The sequence below is a fragment of the Maylandia zebra genome, linkage group LG12, assembly GCF_041146795.1.
Source record: "Maylandia zebra isolate NMK-2024a linkage group LG12, Mzebra_GT3a, whole genome shotgun sequence".
Classification (NCBI taxonomy): Eukaryota; Metazoa; Chordata; class Actinopteri; order Cichliformes; family Cichlidae; genus Maylandia; species Maylandia zebra.
This window is the reverse complement of record NC_135178.1, coordinates 33,048,559-33,070,200: the sequence shown is the minus strand read 5'-3', so window position 1 is coordinate 33,070,200 and position 21,642 is coordinate 33,048,559. Positions and strand designations below refer to the sequence as shown.

Here is a 21,642-nt window from a genome sequence, read left to right as displayed (position 1 = left end):
GGGGGCTGCGGTTCCCCCTGCTTTTCCGGTTCAAAGATGGAGATGGAAACCTCTCCTCCCCTGGTGAGCTTCTGTGCAGCACATTCTGACGCACACACACAAAAACCACTCGTGCAGATTTGTTTTACTGTACTGTACTGTGTGTGTATGTGTGTGTGTGTGTGTGTGTGTGTGTGCGAGAGAGAGAGAGAGAGAGAGAGAGAGAGAGAGAAAGAGAGAGAGAGATGATTAAGGATGTGATCATGTGTAGCAGCAAGAGGAAGTTTTTGAGTTATTTAAAAATCCTTTGTCCTTTCCAGGCTTTGGAGTTGTGAAAACAACCAGCAATAATCAATATTTTACACAGTAATGGCAGATTAAATAGAATGATTTACTCACACTGATACTTTACAAAGAATTAGCACCCACTTTTGCAGACAAGGAAATGCTTGACTCCAGCACAGCCCCACAGATTTATTTATTTTTTTTAGTTTTTTTTTTTTATTGCAGAGTATTGCAAAATTATAGGTGCAGCTTGTCTGTATTGTCTGTGAGAGAATTATTATGAAAAGAAAGCTAAACTAATTCTAACTGACCTATTTCTCTGTTTCCACATCTATCTATGAAACGAGGTAAAGAGCTAATACTAGGCAAAGATGCCGGGGGGTGGCTGCCAAACCGTTTTAGTCTGGGTTTTGCTGTATCTCCAAAATACTTTTCCAAGTGAAAGATTTGTAATTACAGTAATATGTGAGCTAACCTGGGATCAACAGTACTGAGACAGAGATCTTAGTTTGTCATAATAACTCTTGAGCCTCAAACACAGTGCAGCTAAAGAGACATTGCTTTATTTAATAGTTACTTATTGCCATATTATGCCCACTGGCCAGATGTCTCCCATTCCACAGTAACCCCCAACCATGATGGCCAGATACTTGCTAAAATTAATACCAAATCCACCAGATGTGGTGCTAGGTGAGCGTATATATATATATATGTATGTATATATGTGTGTGTGTGTGTGTGTGTGTGTGTGTGTGTGTGTGTGTGTGTGTGTATCTATCTATCTGTCTATCTGTCTATATGTATGTATGTATGTATGTATACATGTAGCTTTATAAAACTCTATCTAATCTGTTAGATTTATGCTTCTATCTTGGAGAACAGTCACAAGATGTTGTTTGGTTTAGAGTTATCGTGCATCACATCATCCATTTCTTTTGACAGATTATCTGCTGCAGAGAACAGTGCCTCATCTTTGAGTGAATAATTCAATGTGACATTTATTAGCCTACCTCAGTATTTTACACTGAAACTGTTTGGATTAATGTATAGCATTCTTCCTAAGAGGAAAGGCAAGCTTTGGAGCTGCTGCCCATTTTCAAATGACTTTTGAAATAACATAGGCCTTTGCATTTCCCTTCAAGGACATGCAAAAGTGGTTGCATCAGTCGCAGGACAGAACAATCTACTGGAGAGACACATGGTTGCTTCTGCTGCCTTTTCTCTCATCACTCATTGAAATGATGAGTAAGCTAATGCCCCTAAAAGATTTGTACACTTCTTAAACACTCTTTTTGTGTCTTTTGGGATATATACTTGTCCAGGCAGTTTGTCCTTGTTGTTTTCAAAGTATACTCAGGCACTCTGTCTCCTTTTAATGTTATGTGGATGCATAATGAGTCAAAAAGCACATAAAGAGGCATAATAAATCTTTAATGCAATGCCCACAATACAAGTTTAGCAAAGCAACAAAATCTAAAGTACATGCACTGACTTCATCTGGCACTGGGACTTTTTAGCAAAATGCTTAAATGCTACTGTGCACTAAAGGAGTAATGAATTTACTGCATAGCCTATGGGCACTAAGACAAGCACTCCCAGCATAGTGGAAACATCAGTGTTTTCTCTCCACTCAAACTGGTTATATGTGACTGTTGATGGACAGACACTGATATGTCGTAGTAAGACCTTTTCCTATAAAGCAAGAAATATCAGGGATATTTTTGCAGTGAAGAAATTAAATGCACTGCTCTTTATTTTTTCATGACATTTGATTGTCATCCATCCATCCATCTATCTATCTATCTATCTATCTATCTATCTATCTATCTATCTATCTATCTATCTATCTATCTATCTATCTATCTATCTATCTATCTATCTATCTATCTATCTATCTATCTATCTATCTATCTATCTATCTATCTATCTATCTATCTGTGTTTTGCATCTCTGAATTGTCAGAGCAATGACCTCTCAGCCCTCCAATATGAGCTTTGTAAGTCTTTGCCATGATCAGCTCAGTGTCCAGTTCAGTAGCATAAGAAAGAGACTTCAGATGGAGAGGTCAGGAGTTTAAATCACCTTGTTAATGCATATACTTTCTCAGTTTTCTCTTGACAGAAAATGTTTTGCTTTCTGTTTTTCTAGCAGCTAAAATGACAATGAAAGGCAACTCTTAAACACAAACCTTCTCTTGCTAGAAAATCCAATATTGGCATCCAAGTAATGTCCAAGAAGCATACCCAGAAGATCGCCGGGCTACATCTCTGATGTCTGTACATCGTTCACTTTGGAACTATTTTTTAGCCAACAGAACATGTTCAGGTATTTTGAATTATTGGCAAGTGGACGTACCCAGATTATGCAATCAGAACAAGGACACTTTGCAGCCACTGAATTAACCAACAGGTGATCAAAGTGCACATCCTACAGAATGTGTTCGTGAAAAACAAGCAGGCTAGCTTATTTAGCAAGTTATGAGTGGTAACATGTTAGCTTACAACACGTTACAGTGGGGCAAAAAAGTATTTAGTCAGCCACCGATTGTGCAAGTTCCCCCACTTAAAATGATGACAGAGGTCAGTAATTTGCACCAGAGGTACACTTCAACTGTGAGAGACAGAATGTGAAAAAAAAATCCATGAATCCACATGGTAGGATTTGTAAAGAATTTATTTGTAAATTAGGGTGGAAAATAAGTATTTGGTCACCTCAAACAAGGAAAATCTCTGGCTCTCACAGACCTGTAACGTCTTCTGTAAGAAGCTTTTCTGTCCCCCACTCGTTACCTGTATGAATGGCACCTGTTTGAACTCATCATCTGTATAAAAGACACCTGTCCACAGCCTCAAACAGTCAGACTCCAAACTCCGCCATGGCCAAGACCAAAGAGCTCTCGAAGGACACCAGGAAAAGTATTGTAGACCTGCACCAGACTGGGAAGAGTGAATCTACAATAGGCAAGCAGCTTGGTGTGAAAAAATCAACTGTGGGAGCAATCATCAGAAAATGGAAGACATACAAGACCACTGATAATCTCCCTCCATCTGGGGCTCCACGCAAGATCTCATCCCGTGGGGTCAAAATGATCATGAGAACGGTGAGCAAAGATCCCAGAACCACACGGGGGGACCTGGTGAATGACCTGCAGAGAGCTGGGACCAAAGTAACAAAGGTCACCATCAGTAACACACTACAACGGCAGGGAATCAAATCCCGCAGTGCCAGACGTGTTCCGCTGCTGAAGCCAGTGCATGTCCAGGCCCGTCTGAAGTTTGCCAGAGAGCACATGGATGATACAGCAGAGGATTGGGAGAATGTCATGTGGTCAGATGAAACCAAAGTAGAACTTTTTGGTATAAACTCAACTCGTCGTGTTTGGAGGAAGAAGAATACTGAGTTGCATCCCAAGAACACCATACCTACTGTGAAGCATGGGGGTGGAAACATCATGCTATGGGGCTGTTTTTCTGCCAAGGGGACAGGACGACTGATCCGTGTCAAGGACAGAATGAATGGGGCCATGTATCGTGAGATTTTGAGCCAAAACCTCCTTCCATCAGTGAGAACTTTGAAGATGAAACGAGGCTGGGTCTTCCAACATGACAATGATCCAAAACACACCGCCCGGGCAACAAAGGAGTGGCTCCGTAAGAAGCATTTGAAAGTCCTGGAGTGGCCTAGCCAGTCTCCAGACCTCAACCCCATAGAAAATCTGTGGCGGGAGTTGAAAGTCCGTGTTGCTCGGCGACAGCCCCAAAACATCACTGCTCTCGAGAAGATCTGCATGGAGGAATGGGCCAAAATACCAGCTACTGTGTGTGCAAACCTGGTAAAGACCTATAGTAAACGTTTGACCTCTGTTATTGCCAACAAGGGTTATGTTACAAAGTATTGAGTTGTATTTTTGTTATTGACCAAATACTTATTTTCCACCCTGATTTACGAATAAATTCTTTACAAATCCTAACATGTGGATTCATGGATATTTTTTTCACATTCTGTCTCTCACAGTTGAAGTGTACCTCTGGTGCAAATTACTGACCTCTGTCATCATTTTAGGTGGGGGAACTTGCACAATCGGTGGCTGACTAAATACTTTTTTGCCCCACTGTATGCATACAATTATTGTTTTCTAAAAAATGTAAAATTAGTTGCTCCCTTCACGTGTAATGTTTACTACAACTAAAATAAAAAAATCACTAAATAGTGTTATGCATTTGTAGACTGTCCCAAAAAATCATTTTGTTTCAAGCTGTTTTTATAATTTATTCTTACATTTTAATTTTAACTGACCAAACAGTCATATGTACACATAAAAGGTACACTGGTGTTGTCGATCTTCATAACCCAGAAAATTGAGCTTTCTAACTTGTGTTATTGTTCAACACAATTTGGAATCGCACAAATTAATTCATATTAGCGATTTGATGATTAGCATCAACGCAAGTCATGATCTTATCTTAAACTTGGCGTAGCTATACTGCCTGAACCAAAGCAAACAAGAATTAAAAGTAAAACAAAAAAAATGGTCATAGAAGATATACAAAAGAGGATGCACTTTGAAGGATGCCTCAAGGGCAATTCAGGGTTTGGTATCTTGCCCAAGGATACTTTGGCATGCAAACTGGGGGAATCAGGGATTGATCCACCAGTGGACGACCTGCTCTACCACCTGAACCACAGCTGCCTCAATGTCACTTGAATGTTGGGTGTTTTTGATAACGCCTCCTTTGTTTTTTGGGAGTTTTTTTCAGACGGACCAAATAACTAGTTGCAGGATTTGTTGTAAATTTTAACCGTGAGGTAGATCGAAATAAATATTTACACCAGCTCTCTGGTGACGCTAGATGAGAAGAAAGAAGAATTCACATTTACTTTGAAGCCACACATAGAGCCCAGAAACTCTGAGTTTGCACTTCTTAGCACACACATACTCAGCCTGTCTTGACTTGTGAAGACAGGTCAAAATTTTGAAGAATTCCTTCATTTACTTGGCAAAAACTAAGGTGAATCTGACTCATAGTTTGGAACATGTTGCAAATGTGTGCTTCTGTGACAAGTTGCTGCTGATGGAGTTCCTGTTGACCTCTGGGTGGTGCCCTGCGAAGGTCAAGTTGTGGGTGATACCCTTGTTCTCCTGTGCCAAGGGACTGGATCGCCTGTAAAACCATAAGCACTAAGAGAGAGAAACAGAGAAGAAACAGACCCGGTTATTATAAACACAATCATGCTTATTATCGTGCCACTCTGATTCTCGTCCTGTCGTGTTCAAAGGCTTACATTCCTTTGATCGAAGCACCTCAGTGTGTGTCGTTCCTCAGTCACTGCACTTCTCTTATTAAGCTTCTGCTGAGTGAAGCTCTTTCATTTCTCCTGCACCATGTGCAAATCACCACCTGCTCTGGCGGTTGGCCGGGTGACCCATCATGCAAAACACCCAGACCTGTTCCAGCTTCAGGATTTATGATGGCAAGGGAAGTACATGGATAACCCCCTCCCCCCACAGGTGACAAGGCGTGACAGATGCAGCAGTCATATTAATTACAAACTGTCCCCAAACAAAGTGCTGAGAGGTTGAGTGTGTCACCCCAGTCCCTGATCCACGGAGGCGGTCCTGTGAGACAACATGGAATTAAGCTGTCAAGCTGCTGCTGGTTGTACACAACTGTCAGGCTTTAAAGAGATAAACAATGTTTAGGTGGGAGAGTGCACTCATGTGGTCAGAGTACTGGTTTGTGAGGTTTTGTTGCTCAAAGGTCAGTTGAGACCAGTCAGAGTATTTTGCTGAATGGCTGTGACATGTTGGTTTTGGACTGTGAAAAGTGCTACCTTATTCTTTCATAACTCCCTTCCGTCTCAAAGTGTCTGGATTGTTCTCCAAGTTGTCTTTCTCGTCTCTTGCAACTGATTCACGTCTCCTCCCATTTTAATGCTATTATGCATGAGCCGTGTTGCCTGGCCGCTTCGTGCGCCTTGACATTTGCGTATGCATGAGGAGGCCCACTCCAGTCAATGCAGAGTGACATTCTCCCTCAGCTTTGCTGGTGCTCTCTGCTGCAGTCAGAGCCCATCAGCTGGAACACACTCCAGGGCAAGAGGGTAAATCAAATACTCAGAAAACAGTAATGAAATACTATAGAGCCTTATGTTCTATGAATTCTATTAACTCTCAAACAAACAATTGTTTTCATTATCAAAGCTCAGTTTAATTCACAGAGAATGGGATTTTAAAGGAGGTTTAAGGCCCCGGGGATGAAGTGGCTGATGCATGAAAACATTACACAAAATATAACTTTTTGCCACAAAGCTGGATTTATATTATAATGACGTGAAGCGAGCGTTATCAGCTCTGGCTGTGTTGATAGAATAGAAGTGCAGCTTTGCTATCATCTAACAGCTTTCATTGGCTGATGTATTGTTTCCACATTTCAAGGAGAACCGGGGATAAAAACTATTAGCCTTTGGTTTGATTTATTTTGGTCGTGGCCCAGAACCATACAAACCAGCTTCCTGTCTCAGTATTTGTCTTTTTCAACATACTATTAGTACGACTCTGACATAGTATGATTAAGGTAAATTAGCTGTTTTTCTTTCTTTGAATCAAACGTGTTCCAAACGTCTTTCTAGTGATAGGCTGGGTGTTTTTTTGCAAAAAATCTCCACAGGCTGAGTTTCAAAGCAACCATGTATTTTTGTGGTGTCACATGCAGTTTGGAGTTTTGAGAAGCGTAACCAAGAACATAACGGGAGGATATTGAATTGCTACTGTGTGAGACATGACCTGTCCGGCGAACTTTAGTTCTTTTTATACTGTAGTTATGGTTGGGCCAGGGCCACTGAGGTCTGTGTTCTACTGCGGTAGAGTAATGGAAACCACTTTAAATAAATGGAGCGTAATTTTGCTGCTGAGCCTCGGGGTCTGGTTTGTGTCCAGCTGCAGTAGTTTGTGGCCGAAGAGGCAAATTTTCACCTTTCTTCCCTTTGCAGGAAACGCCCACAGCAAGTGACGATTTGACAAGGCCGAGCAAGTGGACATGGCTAAGTGGACAGAGCAAACATTTGGACAAGTGAAGGGAGCAAGCATAGCTAAGCAGACTGAAAACAAAGGAACAAAGCCAGCAGTGGACAGAGCTAAGAAGCCATGACAGGGAATCTGAGAGTGCAGAACAGAAGCTGGGAAACATGAAACGTGTGGTCTTTTTAGGAATATGGAAATAAATTAACACAAGCCGTAAAGCTCTGATATTAGATAACCCCATGAAAAGTAGTCCCACCTCAATGCTTTGAGAATGTGAGATTTTTTGCATTCTAAAGTCTTTAATATATACACTCTAACAAACAGACATAAAAATTATTTACACTCTCTACAAAAAAATGGCCTTTTACTCCAAGACATATTATAAGGTTAGGGTTCTTCTTGTTCACCGTAGGTTACCTGAGCTTCAAAAGTTCAAGGACTTCACTTTAAAAGTGCAGAGGAACATCTCTGTCCACCGTTTTCACAAACCACCATTGTCCCTCAAGCCGTGGAGCCGATCATATCCCATTGCACTGCCTTTCAAAGAGGCTTCGAGTCAAAAGGGATGTAACTCAAGTCGCCAGGAGGCCCCGATATAGTTGTCTGTCCTGCAGCAAAGGTGAATACAGCTCTCAGAGGTGAACACAAAACGGGCTGGGTCTGCAGTAGCCTACGTGGCACCAGCCCACGACCCACACCGACCGAGGAGTGGTCACACTTGGCCAATGCCATGAAACAAAATCCACTGGCCCTCAATAGATCCTACGTAATGGATCCCCTTCTTAGTGAGGCCGGTGGGATACCCCCTGTCTGTTACCAGAGCCATCTGGTTCCCAGTACTCCTGCTCTTCCCACAGCCGCACCAACCACAATGAAAAAGATCGCTTTCACAGTCAAGATCAGGAACTGGAGACGTGGCTAGTTAAAAGGGGGCTTATGTTGAACATTGCGGTCCCCACTGTAGCAGTCCATTGTGCTCTTGTTATTGTGTCCTTCTAAGTGCACTCAATTGCGGTCTGACAGCGTTTTGTGATTTCATGCGGTGGAAATGTGCTTTATTAATTCTCCGACCTGGTCATACAGGCAAGATAATTACACGAGAAAAATTTAAACAAGTCAAGCAAAATCAAAAGTCAACTCAAATAAAGGTGTCCTTTGGCGAGGTCATTGTTCTGAGGCCTAAAACAGGCAGTATTTGCACCAGTGTAGCAAGGGATTAGCGCAAAATGTCCTGAGTAGGCTGAAGATGAAGATGTTCTCTTCAATGTAAACACATTTAAAGTGTAAAAAATCTAAACATGACGAAGAATGTTGAAGGAAACGTCCAGTTCCTCCATCTGTAGTTTAGAAAGATAGAAAAAACAAACACGCTGAGGCCTTTATTCATATGTGTTTACCACTCTGCAAATGAGCATGTTGGAGATTCATTGAATACAGATGGGTGCATGTTTGCGCTCCACACATGGAGTCTGTTAATCCACCAGTGTAAACAAGAAGTAAAAGTTGCCCAAACCTCAGTATTCAGTATAGATTGTGTCCATTTTGTCCACGCTGGCATCCTCGAGTACGCTTCTTGTTGTCCGCAGTTTCCAAAGCACGAACAAAATCCTGTTTTTGTCTGTTTTAGCTACACATAATGACAACATGTGGTCCTAAGCTTCACTCAAACACTAGATTAACTTAAGCCCCATTTCCAGTAACCATGTTGTTCCATTTCTGGAGGCCACACTTACCGAATATCTACACTAAGTGGCAGACAACATATTTTGTTTTCTACTTTTCAGAGCAATAAAATGAAGCATTTCGACAGCTCATTATCCATTTGGGTAAGCTTTAAAACAAAAACATTGTGTCTATAATTGCAGCTTCTTCAATATGAGAACTATTTTCTTTTCAGGAGGTTTTATTTGGTTTCATATCAAAGCAGGACTTGGAGTTAGCAAATGTTTCTTGGAATTTAGGGATTTTTCTGACTAATCTGTTACTTTAAGAATAATTATATAGAAAATAAATAAAAGAAACAAAGCACAGTAAACACTGAGTAAGTGACCCAGATATTCAGATGTGACAAATGTCCTTAGCTTATAAAGTATTTTATTGGCAAGAAGAAAAGGCTTGTTTCAGATATTATGTAATAATACTATATAATAATATAAAACTACTGGAAAAAAATAGAGACAATAACCACCTGTTTAGCTACTCTGGTCTCTTAGCTCTATCTGAAACAGATATGGAATATCCCTCCCTACTTACTGGCATCGATTTCTACAGTCCCCAAATTAAATTTTTGTGTCATGTATGACTGCTGGCAACAAAAATGTTCCACAACAGGAAATGACCAATCAAAACAGTAGAGCAGAAATCTATAAACTCTCTTCAAAGCAGAAACAAGTAAGTGTTCTGCCAGAAGAAAGCTGGATACTATCCTAAAAAAGTTCTTCAAAACATAAGGGGATCCAGCTTCCTCTCGCTTTACGTCCCGATTCGCTCAACGAGAGAATAAACATTCTTTTTTAATAATGATGTCTGTTAAGGATAAACAGGAAAATGGGCTGTGTTTTTGATCTGGTTTCGCAGTTATTTTTTTCCATTTGGTGTTTTTGGGTTTTTGCATTAGCAGGCCCTGTCACATTGATCCCTCTCCCTGAACCTGAGACATTTATTTATCCGAGTCTGACCTCGTCTTCTCTGGACCCTGTAATCACACAGGACCTCTGAGAGTGTGTGTGTTGGGGGATCACTAATGGCTGCACACAAATCCCTGCAACAGCTCTGACAGAACCTCAGCTCAAACAAAAACCACATATAATTTACATTCCTCAGATACCAGGTAACCTGAGCACAAACAGGACGATCGAAAACAGGTGTGTTTAGAGGCAACCCTTCCCATATTCCTTCATGGTTCACCTTTCTTTCAGGTGTAGTCGTCTGGCTTTCACGTTACCTTAAGGTGGCATACCTTACAGTGCAAAAGGTATCCCCAGATCATACTTATATATTTTCAGTCTCTTTGTGCTCTTTATTAAACTAGATTGTTTTGGTGTTTTAAAGTTATAATTATATGTTATATATATGTAGAGGTCTCTGCTTTCTGTTGAATAAAATATAAAAACAGATGGTACTTGCTTTTTGGAGCTAAAAAAATACCTATAAAAAATTCAGCAGCAGTATCTCTTTGCACAAATCACGCCCCAGTTATTTAAAGAAATCCACAAACCTTGTTTTGAGAAAATTTCTACAGGAACTGTTTTCTTTCTCTTGTCTATATTATCCAGATAAAAGAAGCATGGAATCAGCTAACAATACATCTTAACCAAGGGGGATGCCTTAGTCTGCCATGTGTAGGTGAACGATACCCCAGATTAGATCAGATTAGCAGTTCAGTTCAATTAGTTTAAATCCAAATGTAGTCACCCTAAGATGCTTTATATTGTAAGGTAAAGACCCTACAACGCAAGACCCCCTAAGAGCAGGCACTTGGTGACGTTGGGGAGGAAAAACTCCCTTTAACAGGAAGAAAGACACTGTAGAAGAAAGCCAGAGATTAATAATAATAACTAATGATTAAATACAAAGTGGTGTATCATGGTGCATCATGGGAAGCAACGTAACTAAGGGAGGATTCAGGGTCACGTGATCTAGACCTAGGAGCTATGAGCTTTATCAAAATACACATTTTTAAGCTTAATTTTAAAAGTAGAGTAAAGTGTCTCCAGAATCCCAAACTGAAAACTGGTTCTGTGCAGAAGAGGGACCTGAAAGTTGAAGAGTCTGCCTCCCATTCTACTTTTAAATTCTCTAGGAACCACAAGTAACCCCGCAGTCTGATAGCAAAGTGCTCTGTTGGGGTGATATGGCACTATGAATCCATTAAGATAAGATAGGGCCTAATTATTTAGGATATATATAAGGATTTCATGGTTTGCGGCTTTTGTGCTACTGCGTCATAAATTCTGGAAAGAGATCATGCTCTTTTTTTTTAAGCGCAACTAATCAAGTGCCATAGCAGTAGATGGTCAGCACTAAGGCCAGAGGACTTGAATTCGAGGTAGACTGGCTCTTTAATGAGCTGAATCCCCGCTGGTCGCAAAGCTTACACAGTGTTACTGCAAACTGATTACTGCCTTTGAAAGATCGGTCTATTGTGAGCAGAGGCGTTAGGGAATTGACAGACGTGCACTCAAACATGCAAACATGTTAGCTCACACACACACATGCACACCCTCAGTGGGCGATATCTACAGTACAGCGATGAGTGGGTGAGAATGGCATCGCCACAATGACACTGGCCCTACCACTGAAGGAACAAAGGAGCCTGTGTGCATGTGTGTGTGCAAGTGTGTGTTCGTCCTTCCTTCCCTCCACATCGGATCCATCTTAAAATACTGCGGCTGCTCGACTGATGAAAATTGCTCCCTTTCATTCTTACTGTAAGTGCATGTGGGGGGGAAAGTAGGGGTATGGGGGGGGGGGACTGGAATGATGTGGGTAGGAGCTCAGATTAATGCATGTTTTGTCACTGCATATGTTTATCTGAGCATCTGACAGTACAAGTTGACTGGGAGATCATTTTACCATCCATTTACAGGCAAAACAAAAAGAAGAGAGGGAGCTTAAAATACCCCCATGTGAGTCAAACATGGCCATTAGCAACAGTGAGCCATCATGACTTGAATCACGAGCCTTAGATCCTCTGGTTATCAAAGGCTGCCTGCAACGAGGAACCCATATGGGTCGTGTGTTTTTCTTCATCGAAGGCACGCATTAGAGGGACATATTTTCTCTCCCTTAAGCCCTGCATCAGTTGTTTGTTTGCTGGTAAAGGGCCCCAGCACGCAGCTGCACCACAGAGCTGTTCTGGAATGAGATTTGTACCTTGAAACTCAGACCCCTGGCACTGGGCTGTGTGTTTGCTGTTAATTTTACAAGCCTGGGCTTTGTCAGCCCTGTCTATAACACGGGGAAGTGCAAAATAAACCAAGTGTTCACTTCACTGGTGCAGTGGAGAAGAAGAAGAAAATTAGAGCCTGGGTTAACTATCTGTGGTATCATAAAAGCGGTCTTTGTCCCACCCTGATTTACTCTGTGTTTGCCTGTCTGTTTTTCTCTCTTCTTTCTTTTCTGCTTAATTTTGCTTCCCTTGCCATCGTTCTGTCTTTCACAATCCTTCCTGCCGTCTCAGTGCTCTGCTCTAATTTGCAGTTTCGTTTAATTTAAGATGGATCGATCCCAGACGGCCTAATTGTGCACCTTGGAAAGCTCAGCATCTCTATCTCTGCTTCCTCTATGTCCTCACTTAAAGTGCCTGCTTTCTTCTGACTGCAAAAGTCATGTTTACTGTGATGTCTGGAGCTGGTTTAGAGCAGGTTCAGTGGCATGTGTTGAGTATGCAGGAGATTTCACCTTCTGTTTGTTTAACCCTGTAACCTCTGTTTTCTCATCATATGGAAAGGGAACTAAACTAAAGACAAAGTATTGAAGAATCAAAGGCAGTGTTAGAGTAAGTACGTTTTTATTGTTTAGAAATACTGACTCTTTTTTTTTTCTTTTGGCACATGTTGACAGTGATTATAGGAAATGGTAAGGAAGTCCCTGGGGGAGGTAATTGAATAAAACACCCTATCCACCCTCATGTCAGCCTAGTTGACAGGCCCCTGATCTCAGTATTTTGCTAGCAACTTCCCTCAAGGGTTTCAGTGAGACTCCAAATGTCCTTTACGTCACTGACAGAGTTTGTAGCCCATCCGTCACTCCCTGAACGTCTGCCAAGTGAAACTCAAAATTGTCCCACATAGTTCCATCCTTGTTCATTTCCAGAGCCAAAGCTAACCTCGTCAGTCTGTGCTGTATTTTATCAGATATTAATTTGGCCTCTACAGGAAACCCTGAAAAGACGGATGCATTATCTTCTTCACTAATTTTGTTGATTGATTTTTTTCAAAATTGCTTTAGACAACACTAAGTTAGGGGGCCTTTGAGTAGATTGGGGTAAAAGTAAAATACTTGTATGCTTTCCTTTTTTTTTGCCTCAAGCAACTTCAAACAAAGGGGATTTTGGCAGAACACCCAACCCACCAGCAGATTACACTCTTTCCATTACAGAACTAAATAATAGGGGCTGCACAAAAATGAGATGGGGCCGCGTTTTATAGGTGCTACCCAGAAACTTTGGCAGGGAGTCCTGTGGCTACTGTGGTAGTGAACACGGGGGGTGGTGCAGTGGCGTTTTTTTTGCAGGAAAAGTGGTGGTGGAGGCTATTTTAGGAGTGAATGAGCTTTTGGTTTATGACCTGGTTATCTGAGGCTACAACCTATGACAAAAGCAAGGAATGAAAAGGGGGACTGTAAATACCATTTAGAAGTCATTGTCTGCAGATTTACCTACTTAGAGGCATCTGTTCTCATCGCTTTGCTTTTTTCTTTGCACTTGCATTGACCCTTTCATGAGGGTGCTTTTAAAAGAAAAACCTCTCAAGCAAGGAGGTGAGGTGTGGTCCATTAACCGCTGAGCTGCCTCCTCTTAGAAGTCACTGACTTCTCCGAAGCATCTTCTAACTTCATTAAAGCAGCCGTACTAAACGTGCGACTGTCAATTTGCCTTTCTGTGATCTTCTGAAATTTACATGTGGATTGAGGATGCTGTTGTACAAAAGGGGAACCACACTTGTGTTACCACCAGCTGTGTCGCCTCTGAAAAGAACCCTGTAACCCCACACATCTGGCCCAGTTTGGCCAACATTAATGGCAACCAGTGCAATGCACTGTATTAATCATGTGTCATTTCTGTCATCTTTGTTTGTAGACTTTGAAACAAAACTTTGAAACATTGCACACATTCTGCGGGCTGCCTCCAGTTTTTGAGCTTTGTTAGTGCCTGAACAAACTGGTTTTAGTCCGTAATACTGTACATGCTTACTTCTATCATAAACTCATTTTGTGTAATGTTGTTATAGGGGAAATGTTGCTCACGCAGTAAGCCTGTTTTGCTGTCCCCTGAGTCCAAAGCATGTAATAAAGATGGAAGGAAGCTCTTTATGTCAACCCTCTGTGAGGAAGCAGTTGTCTGTAATTATCGCTGCTTTTCATCCCTCCTAGCAAACACAACAAATAAGTGCTCTCGTGTGACCGGGCAACATGTTTCAGAGAAACTATTTGTTTGTTTGTGTTCTTGAGATCACACGACCACAACCCCATACTGTTTTTATCGCTTTTCGTCACCCATCTTTTTTGGAGCATCAAGTGGATTTCGAGTTGCAATGTGGAAAGCATTAGCCTCAAATCCCAGCAAATATAATAACAGGGCGATTAGTTCTCTCTCTCAGTGATTTTCTCCAGTTTGTGCCTTTTTTTTTTTTGCCTCTCGTTGCTGGGGTGGTGCTGTATTTTGTGAGCACAGGGCTTGGTCAAGGGCGAGTCCTCCTCTTCTCTTTCCCGGACTTTTTCTATTTGTAGATCTGCATGTATTTTATTGGAGTTTTTTCCCCATTTTCTCTCGCTTTTATGCGGTGGTGGTTCTGTTTCCCATCACAGTCTATGATGAAACCACAAGAAAGCCCGGGGCCTTGTGACGAGAGCGCAACAGTTGCTTGGTGACAAGTAAGAGGGTGTGAGGAAAGGGCTGGGTGTGTTTGGAGGGGAGTGGGCCTGAAGTGACGAAGAGCCAATCAGTGGATGAGCTCTTCCTTTTCTGGAGGACAAGGATAAAGGGTCCATACCTACGCCGTTCCAATGCAAAATTGGCCTTTTCTTTTTAGTGTGATAGATGTGTGGGCATCCGCAGGGCTTTTAAATGGGCCATTCATCTTTACGATGGCCTCACTTATATCAGAGTCCTTGCAGATCTGTTACTTCCCATTCCCACCACAAGCAAATGATGCCTCAAAACCACATGGATCAACCCCCTACCCTCCCACCCCCATCTCTGTAACAGTGGCAAAACGCTGCCATATTTACCCTCTCATCCTGGAAAGCTAACTTGGCTACAGCGGTGCGGGATGTTTGCCAGCGGCAACCCATTCCAAGCGGACCATGTGCAGACAAGCAATGCTTCATCCTGAAACTCAAGAGGAAAGTTTCCTGAAGGAGGAGAAGAGAGAGAGATGGAAGACATTTGCAAAGTCATTTGGCTCTTTCTTTTTGATACAGTGCATTGAGCAGCTCTGCATGCAGCCAAGTTCGGTCAGTTTAATGCTCACTCTGTTTGAGGAGAAGATATTTGAAGGACGTGAGCTCATTTGGGATGCAGTCAGTTGCCCTGTCCCTCCTGATGTTATCCTCTTTGACTTGTGGAGTAACAGCCATGATTGCTTTTGGGGAGCAGTGACTCATAATTGCTCTCGTCCTGCTGCCAAAGTCTCAGAAGCAGTGTTTCCCTGTCTTTTTGTTGCCATGACTGCCAACATCCAAAAAATTGTAAATACAACATAAAATCAACATATGAGTCCCATTTTACCAAATGAGGATACGTTACATTAAGAATAATTATCAAGATAAGTGTTGAAGCAGAGCAGCCAGCATTAATCCTGAGAAAAAGCCCCCCCCTGCCAGAAGTCCCCATAAACTCTGCATCTGTTTGCAGGTGCATCTTTTGAGGCCTGAGAAGTGAGCATTATTTAATATGCCTCGTCTGTCCTCTGGATGTCAGCCTGATGATAACTTGTTTCCTCCACTCATCTCATAGCTCCCCTATGTAAGGTTGGCAAGTGCATGACCCCCACTGAAACACCATTAAGCTGTTTTTCCAATTTTATGGAGTCGTGTTCTGCCTCAGCCGCTCTCAGGTGGATTTACGATCTGCTGGTTGATATCCTTGCATGCCAAGACAGTATTAATTTGCTAAGAGAGAAGGGAGCCATTTACAGACAATAGAGTGGCATCATAATTGCAGGAACCTGACACCCTGCAGCTCCTTGCTGCTGTTGAACTGCTGTCAGCCAGACGATGAATAGCTGATAAGCTTGACTGAACAACACAGCCGAAACAACTTTAATTAAAATCAACTTTGGCTGACGCACTGAGAGCAGTCGGGACGCTGATTTACTCTAAATTAAGTGTTAACACTACTTTGTGGTGGATGCAAGAAGCTGGAATGCATGTTTGCGTGCAAACTAACTGCTGTAAATATCGCACAGCATGCTGCAGAGTATGGGAAGCTAATTATAAAAGATATGAAACTTTAACGACACTTAGTTTTAGTGTAAGTAACTTAATTGTACATTTATTTACCGCTTCACGTGTACCAATAACACGCAGAGGGTTAACTTGGAAGTTCATTGATCTACCACAGAAAATAACTTTTTATCAGTGCTGCTCAGCTCTCCTTATCTGTGCGACTAGCTCAGAGAACCAGCAAAGAATGGACCTGGCAACTGACCACAGAAGTAACGTTTAAAGTCTGTGAGGGTAAAGCATCCCCAAAGAAATGCTTATCTGTGTCAGTTGAAAGAGAACGACAGAAAAGCAACGGCAGAGAAGAAGCGAGTAGACGATAGCGAGAGAGCAGAACAGATGACAACACACCAGAGGGGAAGTTGGGAAACTTTGGATTGAAAAGAGAATATGAAAGAGCCTTGGAGCACAGCTGGCTCACCAAGGGGTATAATGACTGTCATATTGCAGTGCATTAGGTCATACTCAGCCCAGACAGCTTAGCTTGATAAAAGGGGCCGGTCATTGGCGAACCACATACATAGCAACAAGACCCCATGGAGACGAGCCAAACAACAAAGTATTGTTTGCTCCTCATTAATGTTTGACTGACAGGCAAGAAGTAAAACTGTTGTGATATTTATGTGTGCTCTTCTTCTTTGTGGAAATGTCAACTTGTTGCTCTTGCAGCATCTTTTGCACCTTCTGTTTGCACAAAAATGAATGCCATACCTGTACACTGGGAAGCCTGTTTTGATCCCCACATATTAAAGAAAACGGGTTTCCTGATCTATCAGCCATTCAAGTTACGAGCATTTACGTCATCTGTAATCAAAACAGTCACACAATAAATTAATATTTTCCATTGTAATGCAATCAAAAGAGGAATTCAGTTGTAGCTGTTAAAGCTCTCTTGACAGGATCCCCCCGAGGCTCACTGTGATGAGCGGTGATAGCTCATCATCGTTCCATCAGCCGTTGTTTATTTGAATTCCCTTTTCAGCGAAGAAAAGCTCTGAACCAGCCATTGTTTGCCTTGGGAACCCGGCTTTCTCTTTTTTTCTTGCGCTTAGCCAGATGGTTGTTATACACTTCCTCAAAATTCAATCCATATTTGCTTTTGCTACATATCTGCAGGGTCTTTTCTTTTCTTTATGCTCGTGTGTTTGCATTAATTGAAACAATGTTGTCATTGATCTTGCTTTAACATTTTTTTGGCCAGAGTTTAAAATGTATGGAGCCTGGGCAAAGAATATAATTATTCCAAACTTTTCGTCTATAATCATTCCAAAGACATTAAAAAATTTAATTGCACAAGTAAATTTCACAGTCCAGATTCTTAATAAAGCAGGACACATGTGCGGCTGAGTTTTACGCGCCTGTTTAAAAGCTTTCTCCAAGTGTTTGATTTTCAGTTTAATACATGGCTAATTCCTTACTGCAAACATTAGAGGCTGCTTTATAATCGTAGTTCACGTTCTCTCTCTCTCTTTTTACAGAGTGTTACACTGCCAACGGAGAAGACTACAGGGGCTTCCAGAACCAGACCAGCCTGCATGGGGGTAAACCTTGCCTTTTCTGGAATGAGACCTTCCAGCACCCTTACAACACCCTCAAATACCCGAATGGAGAAGGAGGTCTGGGCAGCCATAACTACTGCAGGTGAATATTTTACTTTCCACAGAACCATGGAGCCATAACTTTAATTTCAGTGGTCACTGGGACATAAAAACTGCAGAATCAGACCCAATGAAAAATCCCTCAAAAGTTGGTTGACTTTACCTCAAATTTGAAGTTTATATAGCTTTTACAGTAAGCTAGTCATCTGCTATACATGCACACAGTTTCACAACATAAAAGCTTCGTTCGTGACACAATCCAGAACAGTATCTGTGTTCAGCTCAACAGAGCACTGAGCAAATGCCATGCTAATTCACACTGTGGATAACAAGAAAAAGTTAAAAAGTACATTTTTACAAGATTAATGAGATGTTTGCCACCATCCACACAGCTGAAATAAAACACTGCGATCTGTTAATGCATAGAATTAAGAACTTAAACTCCAGTACATCACAAGATACAAATGTGACTAAAAAGCCTGAAGGAAAGGGATGTGCACAGTCAAATTTGTCTTCTTTCTTATCTCTTTGCTCACAAGCTCTCAGATTTCGCATTTTCAATAGAAGTATTTAGTTAGAAGAGAGTGGCATTGTTGTTTTCATCACAAAATATGAAGCTGCCGCCAGCAGCTGTCAGCTTGCTAACTGGGCTTAACACAAAGACTGGTAACAGGTGGAAACAAGTGGCCTGCCTTTGAGCAAAGGTAGCAAAAACCACTAATGAACACGTTGTATTCTAAGATAAGATAAGATAAGATAAGATAACTCTTTATTGTCATTGCACAGTCATACATAGTACAGTAGTACAATGAAATTGGAAAAACTGTCCTACGTCGGCACTACATATAACACAACACGACACGATATGACACATCACAACGTAACAAACAACACAACACAGTATATTAACTTAGTATAAAAAAGAAGAATAAGTGTATGTGTATTGCACACTGTTATTATTGCACATTAATTATTATTGCACCTTGTTATAAATATAAATATTATTGTTATCGTTTTAAACATTGTTACCTCCCCCTAAAAAGTCCAGGGAGGTATCCAGTCAGGTCAGCTATTTACATTGATCAGGGCTATTGCCCTGTTGTAAAAGCTGTCCTTGAGTCTATTTGTTCGGGACCTCAGCAGCCTGAACCTCCTGCCAGACGGCAGCAGCTTAAACACCCGGTGTCCTGGGTGTGTGCAGTCCCGTAGGATGCTGCGTGCCCTCTTGAGACAGCGAGTGCTGTACAGGTCCTTCAGGGAGGGAAGAGGATGTCCAATGATTTTTTGGGCCATGTTGATGACCCTCTGGAGTGCCTTTCTGTGTGCTGTGGTGCAGCTGGAGAACCACACACCGATGCAATATGTCAGCACACTTTCAATGGAGCTGTTTGTTTCATCCTTACAAAACCGAAGCTCATGACCAGTAATTTCCTAGCCGGGAACCACTGCTCCAAAACTGTTTCTGTTCAACCTTTTTTCTTTTTATACCTTTGTTACTCTAAATCCAGGATGGACTCACTTCCCTCGGAGGTCACACTCACCTCAAAGTGACCTGTGCATCCATAAATTGATTTAAGTGATTAATAAATAAGGCCTGATTTCACAAATGCAGTTTCTGATCTTTTGTTGACAAGGATTTTAGTGTCTAGATGTAGAGCTAAGGGTAAAAGTTCATTTAGGCATTTCTATGCAAGCTTCACTCCTTTCCACACACAGCCTTTTGAGCAAGCTTTTCTGGCGGTTGCCTGGAAGAATAACAAATTTTTCCCTCATGCTGTTTGTTGTAAAGCAATCTTCTTTTGTGTTGCAGATCCATCAGATTTACCACAAAGTCCTAAGCTGTGGCTCACAGTCTAAGCCTACCAATTATATAAGCACTTATCTTGTTTTTGTTTATGATGATGATCATTTGTTATTGATTAGTAGCGCCTTAAAAAGTTTCTTTTCAATACTGCTGTTTGACGGAGCTTTGAACTTCGTGGACAAAGCACTTGACTTTGTGAAGAATTTAGAGTCATGTTGTTGTTGTCTTGCAAAGGGTTTAAACACCAGGGACCAGCTAAGACATTTGCTTCTGAATATTTTATATGTAGTACCAGAGGAGAACGTTTAGCCCTGTCACCGCAAGGACGCAAATACGCCTGAAGAGTTTGTGTAAGCAAATCTCTATTCCTCATCCCTGGAATGTGAAGGGACACAGTGGCTTTGGGTGTCTAGCAAGCCCTTTCTCTCCGTCAGTCACACTCCAAGTACAACTGTCAGTATTGCATGCACAACTGTCAAACTTGTGTATTTTCAGGGAGCCACACTCATTCGTGAGTCAGTTCAAATTCGCAGAGACGTCCAGAACAGTGGCTTGGCCCAGATCGCCCGGCCATAAGAAACAGAACACCCCTTCCTCCTCCTCCTCCCGGGCCCAAAGCCTCTGAAAGCCTCTCTATGTCATGGTTGTAAACTCATAACGGAACAATGCTTTCAAGTGGCACTGGACAGATTTGTTTTTACTTCAGCTGGATGGGAATTCGAAAGATTTATGAGCAGGATACATGCAGAGGATGGAGAAAAGCTTTCCTGCGTATTAGAAGCGTATTATGTCCAACACACCATTCAAAATGGACATCTTCATTTTTAGGATTTGGCTGTTTTCTTGGCCCCTGAAGCAGTAAGCAGACGTTCCAACTCATTGATAGCACGTAGCTTTGCTTCACTCACGACAGAGGGATTTCTGTCACTTAGGGCTGTAGCAACAACTGTTTTCAGAGACCCTCCTTGTAAGGAGTCACCCATCAGCATTGCTATGGGAAGCAAAGTGGCCTGTTCATTGTGGAAAGATGAGGGATGGCATTTTTGTCTGCAAGGTCAAGCATTTGTGAATGTCTGTGCATGTTGTTGACTGCAAATGTTATGAACATACCCGCAGAAGAGGGAGTTATCCCACTGCATAAAAATGTGTAATGCTTGATTTGTTTGATCACAGAAAGCTGGCTCACAAGATGGATTTTTCCAGCCATGTGGGAAAGTGTCTTGGACATTGTTGCCCAATTTGAATTGTAAATCTCCTTATTTGCATGTGGTGCATCTTGCAATTCAAATTGTTTCCAGTGTTTCTTTAACCCTCTTTAACCTTCAGATGCTTTCTCATCTCCCTGACCTACCCATGTTTGTCTCTCCTCTAAGGTTTAGATTTTTGTCGACAGTTCTGGCTTGAAAACAAAGAGGTGGTAATCCTTGGACAAAAGGAGAAGTACCAGCAAGAAAATGGAGTAAAATGAGGAGAGCCAGGGAAATGTTGGCATGTCTAACTGTTAGGCCAATTGTAGTGTTAAGAGGTGAGAATTGAAGCCAGTGCCCAGGTGGAAAGTGTGAATCCAGGAATCATCACACATCTTAATTTTAACACACAGCTCCAAGCAAATATCAAGTTTTGTGAAGCAGAGAAGTAGAGGATTACAAACTGACTTTTAGTCCCATCATTGGCGTTTTTCCTGCTGGTGATTTATTGGAGAGGGCACCAGAGTGGTGCTGAAGAAAGAACCCTAACAGCCCCCACATTTCATTTTTATAGCCCGCTATAAAATATCCGAGTGAAAA

General features: G+C 41.7%; 1 protein-coding gene across 4 annotated transcripts in view; it reads left to right on the top strand.

The window, feature by feature from the left end:
* Positions 1 to 21,642, top strand: part of LOC101478447 (sushi domain-containing protein 2) — a 115,962-nt gene that overhangs the window by 58,147 nt on the left and 36,173 nt on the right. For all 4 annotated transcript variants that reach the window (XM_012923427.4, XM_012923426.4, XM_012923425.4 and 1 more), the window contains one exon: positions 17,932 to 18,094. In XM_012923427.4, the coding sequence (XP_012778881.3) occupies positions 17,932 to 18,094 (163 nt within the window). The remainder of the gene's footprint in view (positions 1 to 17,931; positions 18,095 to 21,642) is intronic.